The sequence below is a fragment of the Bos indicus genome, chromosome 27 (assembly GCF_029378745.1).
Source record: "Bos indicus isolate NIAB-ARS_2022 breed Sahiwal x Tharparkar chromosome 27, NIAB-ARS_B.indTharparkar_mat_pri_1.0, whole genome shotgun sequence".
Classification (NCBI taxonomy): Eukaryota; Metazoa; Chordata; class Mammalia; order Artiodactyla; family Bovidae; genus Bos; species Bos indicus.
This window is the reverse complement of record NC_091786.1, coordinates 27300510-27309946: the sequence shown is the minus strand read 5'-3', so window position 1 is coordinate 27309946 and position 9437 is coordinate 27300510. Positions and strand designations below refer to the sequence as shown.

The following is a 9437-nucleotide window of genomic DNA, read 5'->3' as shown; positions in this document are numbered from 1 at the left end:
GACTTTAAAGTCATTCCATTGGATCTTTCATGCTCTCAGTTGATTCTAGAGCAACCCATTTGAACAGGAAGAATCCTCTATTCTTTTCTCCTGTTACCTAGACCACAGCTCTGTTGAATTCTAAGTAACTGTCAGTGATTTATTTGACTCCTGTTATCACAGTCCTAAGGCCCAGTGACAAAGGACACAGAAGAGAAAGCAATTCATGTTTGGGGGAGACAGCATAACAGCATTCTAAAAGAAACTCCTCAGGGACACCCCTGGAATGCCAGTGTTTATGCCTCGGCACTTCCACTGCGATGGCCCAGGTTCGATCCCTGGTCGGGGAACTAAGATCCCACAAGTCCCACAACATGGGCGAAAAAGAAGTAAATAAATCAATAAAAGAAATTCCCTGTTTCTAAGAATGAACCGGAGACCAACTTCAGGCCTGAGCCTGCTGCAGAAAGATGTTTCATCCAGGAGATTCCAGTTCAGTCCATCTGTTTTTATGGTAAAGACTTTGTAATGTGTGAGGGTCATTTTGAACCAGTTATTCATACGTGGTCATGAGGCAGATATGTATGGGATGGCTTCCAAAACACACTCTGGCAAGGAGTCAGGAGACAGGAGGACAGAGGCAGGGAGGATTTAAAACAAAACAAAACAAAAGAAACCAACCCAGAAGGTACTCATGGAAAACGGAGAACTTGGGGATCTAGGAACTCTTATGCCTCTGCCTGGGAACAATAACCAACGATGTTTTCTCTTGGTCATTTTTTTCAGTAAAAATGATATGCCACAGAATAAAAGCACCTAATCCACAACTAAACAACCAAACGGGGGCTTTCCTGGAAATCAACCATCATACCTTGGTATACCTTCAATCATACTGAAATCAATCAATCATACCTTGGTATACAGGACAGGTGCTGGATGTGAATTTGCCTTTTTATCACACAGAATATTGGAAAAATGTGTTCCAGAAATGAGAATTAATCAGATCAGTAATTTGCTGCCATTGCCTTGATTTGCGGTAAAGTACCAGTGATTTGGGGAGAAGGCCATGGCTATGCACCTTCAATGCAAATATCAACACACTACAAACGGTGAATAACCTCTTGGTATTATAAAAATAGTTTCCCTTCTGCAGATCCCCAAAAGGGTCTCAGGGACTCCTCACAGTCTGCAGACCACACTTTGAGAATCACCACACTGTGCTGCTGCTGCTAAGTCGCTTCAGTCATGTTCAACTCTGTGCAACCCAAGAGACAGCAGCCCATCAGGCTCCCCCGTCCCTGGGATTCTCCAGGCAAGAACACTGGAGTGGGTTGCCATTTCCTTCTCCAAAGCATGAAAGTGAAAAGTGAAAGTGAAGTCGCTCAGTCGTGTCCGACTCTTAGCGACCCCACGGGCGACAGCCCACCAGGCTCCTCCATCCATGGGATTTTCCAGGCAAGAGTACTGGAGTGGGGTGCCACTGCCTTCTCTGCACCACACTGTAGAAGGCCCCAAAAAAGATTCTGTGGAAGATTATTTAATGACATGGAAAAACACGTTCATAATACACCCAAGTGAAATATAATAAAGAACATGTTTGTGTTTGATAATAATTATACTTCTTGAAATAATCTGAAATAGAAAAAAATAACAAAGTCACTAACAGGTAGTGATTATATAAATTATAGTATATTCACCAAATAACATAGTATATAGCTGTAAAAAAAAAACAAAAACACACTGATACATATACTGACATGCAAAGATCTTCACAATAAACTAAGTAAAATAATCTTTGTTGCAGAAAATTGTAAGGTGATGGGGAGGGGTGAGATAGGACTAGGGAATTAAGAGGTACAAACTACTAAATATAAAATAAATGAGCTGCAAGAACATATTGTACAGCACAGGGAATATAGCCAACATTTTACAATAACTGTAAATGGAATATAATCTATAAAACTATTGCATCACTATTCTATACACCTAAAACAAATATAAATTTTAAATCAACTGTACTTCAATATAAGAATAAAAGTAAAAAAACAAGAATGTATGTGTAGCTACACACGCAGAAGCACATAATGCAGAAGAAATGGTTATGGAGAACTGTACGTCACATATTCAACAGGGGTTACCTGGAAAAGGGCTTGTACTGGGATGCAGGGAAAAGGGAATATGGGGGACTTTTATGTTTTAAGTGTAGCTTGAATGTTTCACAAAGAATATTCATTCATGTATTATTCATGTAATGAAGAAAAGAAGTGAATATAAAATGGCTTGGCCAGATATATGAAAAGGGTTAATAAATTACCTACCATGGGAACTTCAGTTTTTTTTTTTTTTTCACTTTTCTGGATTTTTTTCATTTTTCTACAATAAACGTGTATTTCTTCTTTATTAACAACAGCTATTTTTATTTACAAAGAAGTCAAGTAAATGCTACATGTTGAACTGCTTAAAGTTATATCAACTGTGATTTACCCAAATCAGTGGCAGGGTTTTGGATATTTCAGTTACATGTGCTAAATAAAGAGATATTAGAATCAAATTCCAACATCATCAAAAGTTAAAGGTACTCAAAGTAATTCAGTTCAGTTACTCAGTCATGTCCCACCATTTGCGACCCCATGGACTGTAGCACGCCAGGCCTCCCTGTCCATCACCAACTCCCAGAGCTTACTCAAACTCATGTCCATTGAGTCGGTGATGCCATCCAACCATCTCATCCTCTGTTGTCCTCTTCTCCTCCCACCTTCAATCTTTCCCAGCATCAGGGTCTTTTCCAGTGAGTCAGTTCTTCGCATCAGGTGGCCAAAGTATTGGAGTTTCAGCTTCAGCATCAGTCCTTCCAATGAATATTCAGGACCGATTTCCTTTAGGATGGACTGGTTGGAGCTCCTTGCAGTCCAAGGGACTCTCAAGAGTCTTCTCTAACACCACAGTTCAAAAGCATCAATTCTTCAGCACTCAACTTTCTTTATAGTCCAACTCTCACATCCATACATGACTACTGGAAAAACCATAGCTTTGACTAGATGGACCTTTGATAGCAAAGTAATATCTCTGCTGCTTCCTGACCTGCATACACATTTCTCAGGAGGCAGGTCAGGTGGTCTGGTATTCCCATCTCTTTAAGAATTGTCCACTTTGTTGAAAACTGATCACAGTGATCACACTTTGTTGTGATCCACACAGTCAAAGGCTTTGGCATAATCAATAAAGCAGTAGATGTTTTTCTGGAATTCTCTTGCTTTTTCTATGATCCAGTGGATGTTGGCAATTTGATCTCTGGTTTCTCCACGTTTTCTAAATCCAGCTTGAACATCTGGAAGTTCACAGTTCACGTACTGTTGAAGCCTCGCTTGGAGAATTTTGAGCATTACTTTGCTAGCATGTAAGATGAGTACAATTATGTGGTAGTTTGAACATTCTTTGGCATTGCCCATCTTTGGGATTGGAATGAAAACCGACCTTTTCCTGTCTGGTGACCACTGTTGAGTTTTCCAAATTTGCTGGCGTATTGAGTGCAGCACTTTCACAGCATCATCTTTTAGGATCTGAAATAGCTCAATTGGAATTCCATCACTTCCACTAGCTTTGTTCATAATGATAATTAAATAAATGATAGTTTAAGAAAATATATATCTTTAAAATTTTCAGTAGGAAAGAGTTTTTATTATTATTTGAAAAATAATAGAAATCATATGTAAAATACAAAGTGCATTTGGTCTATTCTTTTCTCTATTTACACAGAACCCTAAACGTTTCATTTTCACTGGTCTGGCCCACTAGCACCATTTTAAAATGCGTACAAGAGTTTCTTCTAAAAATAAAAAAACAATTTGTAAAATAATTACACATTCTTCATGTATAAGACAGAATTTCGGTAATACAAGAATACTTCATATCACACACATAATCACTATACAACTCCTAATCTGTTACATATATTAAATCATTGCACATTACATATTCCAAACATACTATGGGAATAAGTGAAGAGATTAGAAAACAGGCAATGACATGATTTCTTAAAGCAATCTCATAGGAAGGTAACTTAAGATTCTGTCCTAGGAGGCACTCACTCAGACCCTCAGAAGACTCAACTTTATGTGGCTTGCCCAAGACTGTTTTCAAATGCCAGCTATTCAATAAATAGATGAGTTTTACTTCAAAATTAGAATAATTTTTAAACAAACACTCCCTACTCTTTTCAGAAATGAAATACAGCTTCCCTCTTATAATACAGCAGGACATACAATTCCTCTGACAGCTGCCAGTCTAACTAAAAAGACCCTTGTTTTTGGTTTTGGCCACTGATTTCTTGCTGGTATCAGGTAAGGTGTCATTTCCTTTGGCAAACCACCAAGGTAATTTTCTCTTGGACATTTCAGACGAAGTCTACAGGAAAGAAACAACAAAAAAAGTATATATATTATATATATGTATATATATATTTGTACTGCTGGCAAGTAACACGTGCTGTGCTAAGTCATTTCAGTCATGTCCGACTTGGATCCCATGGACTGTAGCCCGCCAAGATCCTCTGTTCATGGGATTTCCCATACAAGAATACTGGAGTGGGATGCCATGCCCTCCTCCAGGGGATCTTCCCAACCCAGGGATCGAACCCACATCTCTTACATCACCTGCATTGTTACTAAATATACACCCATCATCATTCCCTTTTCAATAAAACAAAATAATGATATCTACAGAGTTTATTTCTGATTCAAAAGTAAACACATGAGAGACAAAATCACTATATCATTTGTTTAGGCAATTACCTGCCACCCTCTTACATGTTTTTAGACACTCAAGTGTCTAAAAAAGACTCTCATTTGGGAAGGAAAGAACTGGATATTATTTCAGATCCATATTAACTTTGGGTATGCCAAAATGGTGAATTTAATGTTCGGAGGAAGGCATCTGCTTGAGCATGTGTACACACACACACACACACACAGAGTTATATTAGCAATTAAAAAAGCATACAATGTGTACATCTACACTGGTGGACAAATTCGGAGTAGTTCAGGCATCATCAGGGCCTTGCAGAACTGCTGAGACATCACAGGTACTCAAAAAATATTTGCTCAGTAAATGGGGGAAAAAATTATCTTTGTTTTGTAGACTCTTTTGAGGATCTGCTGAAACTAGGGATCCACTTAGGGAAAAAAGACAAATGTACACATGCACAATATTTTGTCTAATTCTAGAGGGTCCCATGCACCAAATGAAGCCTCAGAATTTTAAGTTAAAAGTCTCTAGCTTTTAGGGGAAAAAATTAAACACAAAGGCAGTGGTTGCCTACTATACGATCTGCACAAGCAGATCCAACATATAGAGAACAGAAATTTCTTCTCCCTTAAGAAGAAATAAAAAGCAATGGGACAAAAATACTAAAACGCAAAAATTTTTTAAACAACCTGAAATAAACAAAATTTAAAAGCTTCAATTTAAGAAAACTTGCCATCAATTTTTAAAAAACTTATTTTAAGAATCTTATTTGAAAAAAACTTATCTGAAAGAAAAAAAACATATTTGAAGACTCTACTGTGTGCCTTGGTATATTAATCAGAACTACCATTATCAAGACATAATCTTCCTCCAGTAAACAGCAGTCACAACAGATGTAAACCTAATGATGCATCAGCTAATAAAGAGAATTTGTTTTGACATTAGCTTTTATTAGAAGCCTCATAATCGTAAAATGAAAGAGACTAAGGAATACAACCCAGGGCGGTAGAGAAGACAAATGTTAACACAGGAAGGATCTTGAAACTTGGCCTCCAACAGACTCTACAGCGCTCAGAGTAGCTTTCTATACTGGAAGGTGGATGGAAGAAAAACAGTCTGGCTGGCTCACTCATCTCATAATCTACTTCCCAGCCTCAATATTCTTGTTCCCCTAAATGGGGAAAAAGAAAAGGCTAAATCCAGTAAGCTTAGTATGATTTCCACCCACTTACCCACCCTCTCCACAATACCCCCATTCTACATACACACACATGGTTGATTCATGTTGTACAGAAGAAAATAACATAACACTGCAAAGCAGTTATGTCCCGATTAAAAAAAATACCTCCACTCTGTTGTCAGAATATGATATTATTTCAATAGGAGGGAAGCAAAAATGTTAATGTGAGATTGAAACAATATTTCACTATAAATGTGCTTCAGTATTCAGGAAAAATAACAAGTTACACTTTTTCCTGTATTGACCGATACAGCTGGGAAAAAAATAAGGTCTTAGGCACTTTGTATACAGATTTCAGAAATAAAAGGCTGGGAATAGCAGCCAAATTTCACTACCACTGCCCTACATATATCTTCTTTAATGCCCTTCTTATAGCTAATCAATTGCCAAAATAATGTAAAGAATTCCAGGTAAGCAAATTTCATTAGGTTATCTAGGACATGAATATATATACATCTAACTGAAGGACAGTTTTAAAAAACCAGCCCCTCTTATTTTTAAGCTATTGAGAGAAAAAGAGTTTAACTGTTGGAAATCTTATAAAGATTACAACTGAAATAAAGTTCCTAATTCTCTAATATAAATAGTAGCAACCACCTACCGCTATGCTGAATTTATCATCCGTGAACTAAAGTAATTTTTGAGTTAATTATGATTTTCACAAACTTTTATCACTGAACTTTAGGCCCAGAAGAAATTAAATGTCAAATTTTCAAGTCTTTGCAATCATTTGGTAGAGTCACAGTGTCAAAGAAGAGTTATTCTCTAACTACAATTTATCTCAGATAAATCATAGAACAATAGTTTTCAAAGCATGTGATTTTAATAAAATATACCATGTAAAATACTACTAAACTCATGGTCGTTCTCTGATCATGCAAAAGTGCACTGGGCTGTGCCCAGGGCCATGAGAAACAACTACCCTTGTACCTGAGAGACTCAGTGTAACAGGAACAGAGAATGAAGAGTAACAGGAGGGAGACAAATTCCAACATCTAAAGAGGTATTTATAATAGAAGCTGGGTTTTGGTTTTGGTTTTGGTTTTTTGACCATGCTACAAGGCATGTGGGATCTTAGTTCTCTGAACAAGGACTGACTCTGTGCCCCCTGCATTGGAAGAACAGAGTCTTAACCACTGGACCCCAAAATTTTAGGGAAGTCCCTGAAAGAAAGGGCATTTCCAGGTTATACAGTCAATATAAGGTAGATGTAAAATTTAAGCTGACATTCCCACACAATAAGCTAGAATAGATGGGATTATATTCTTCTTTTCTTGTCATTAAAAAAAAAATCTCTTTTCTCAGATCAGATTTACAAAACCAAAGGAAATACAGCTCAGAGATTTTTTTTTTTAAGTAACCTTCTATCAGAATTTGTAACACATCAAAAAATACAACATTGTGGTATTAGGATATGGAAATTGAACACTGACAGTATATGAAAATTCTACATATAATTAACACCTTGGTCTTAGTGTCTACTTCTTCCTTGGTTCTCTTAGAATTTGAAGAGCTCTCTTCAGGGTCGGGGAAACATCGCTTTTTGTTGGGATCACATGAAGAGTGGCATCGCATTCTGTGGTCACCATCTTTTTCCAGGATCTTGATTGTCATGTGGATAAGATACGTGTCAATGTTTTCAGGAACATATATTCTAATTAGGTTAATTTTATTTGTATCTGTAAAAGAATTTTTTAAAAGATTTAAAAGTAAATTACATAGAGCATCACAGAAAAACCTATAAGCTGGAAATAATGAAATATTTTGTAGAGAGGAAGGAGGAAGGTGGTCAGAGAAGATGTTCCTCCTGCAAATGCCTACCCCCTCACAGATCGGAAATGGAGTAAGCACACACCCCCTTCACTCCTGCACTCCTGCCTCCGAGCAGGTCAGCTCATCCACTCTGCAGAACTTCTGTTTCAAACTGAGAATCAAAACCACCATCCATAGAATCGTTTCTAAAGGAATTATGCTTCAAATTCCAAATATCAATTATAAGCTAATTTTTTTTAAAATAATTTATTCTTAAGATAGAAGCTAATCATACTTGTAAATAAGATGCTAATAAAAAGGATTCTTTCAATGGATACTGAAGCATAACAAAACATATCAACTATTTAAAATGTCTATTAATTGAATATGTTTTCTGAGAAAGATAGATTTTATTTTAAGATCTTATTTGCCCTAACTTTCCACACAATTAAGGGCTGAAAATATCTCCCGAAAAATCAAGTGAAACAATGAGCACTGCCTGCACTCCTTCAGCGGTTAAAGAGATCAAATTACCCTTATTTTTGTGGCATGTCCCTTGGAAGCCACCCTTAATTTTCCAGGGACATGCACATTAAGAATGAAAGAACAAAATTCTTCAAAATATTATCCAGGTACATCATTAAATACATTGCTTCATTTATTAGCAGGCATAGTTACTATCTCAACTCCATAAGAGAAGCAGCTTAAAATTAGGTAAACATGAAAAAAAACTAAAAGAATAAAAAAGTGCAGAATTCCTTAAAATATTAAGTTACAGGGACAAAATCTATTTAGCAAATAAGCATGAAAATAATAAGACATAATTTCTCTGTTCTCGAATACTCTATGTTTAAGTATAAGATCATGCCATAATAAAATATAGAAAATTATCAATTCAAGATTGGGCAGAATTTAAATGCCAACAAACTGGTTCATTAAAACACCAAATTATGTGATATGGCTGCTGCTGCTAAGTCACTTCAGTCATGTCCAACTCTGTGCGACCCCATAGAAGGCAGCCCACCAGGCTCCCCCGTCCCCGGGATTCTCCAGGCAAGAACACTGGAGTGGGTTGCCAATTCCTTCTCCAATGCATGAAAGTGAAAAGTGAAAGTGAAGTCACTCAGTCGTGTCTGACTCCTAGCGACCCCATGGACTGCAGCCTACCAGGCTCCTCTGCCCATGGGATTTTCCAGGCAAGAGTACTGGAGTGGGGTGCCATTGCCTTCTCTGGTGATATGGCTACAGCTAAGTAAAAGAATGAAATAACCTATTTGAATCATTAGTGTGACATGGATATCTTCATCTCTTATTATAGTTTATAACTCAACAATGTTTCCTCCAGTGAGATAATAAACAGTATTTTATTATGGAAAAATAAGAATTCAAAAATAAAATTTCACATCAATAAATTATATATTACAGACTATAAATGTACAATTGAAAGAAATAAAGTTTAGTTAGAGCTCACGAATCTTAATGTTCTCAATTTTGGCTTTGGAAGTAAACTACAATAATATATATTTTCACATTATCTGTATAATGTATATATAATGTTTGGACAGAAAGATGAAATAAGTGTTTAATAAGTATAATTTAAATTTCATTGTTCTTTGGAATTTCAATTTATGCTAATATCTTTATTAATTCAACTGAAATATTAATTTCATTTTAATATTTAACTCTGAAAATTTGCTATACTCAATATGTAGTAGTAAAGAAA

The 9437-nt window shown here is 36.4% G+C and overlaps 1 protein-coding gene across 7 annotated transcripts in view; it reads right to left on the bottom strand.

Annotated features, from left to right (window-relative positions):
* Nucleotides 1-1649: 1649 nt before the first annotated feature.
* The window catches only part of WRN (WRN RecQ like helicase), a 128311-nt gene continuing 120523 nt past the window's right edge, over nt 1650-9437 (bottom strand). For all 7 annotated transcript variants that reach the window (XM_070781358.1, XM_019953552.2, XM_070781357.1 and 4 more), the window contains 2 exons: nt 7427-7641; nt 1650-4383 (listed from right to left, as the gene is read on the bottom strand). In XM_070781358.1, the coding sequence (XP_070637459.1) occupies nt 4264-4383; nt 7427-7641 (335 nt within the window). In that variant the 3' untranslated portion in view covers nt 1650-4263. The remainder of the gene's footprint in view (nt 4384-7426; nt 7642-9437) is intronic.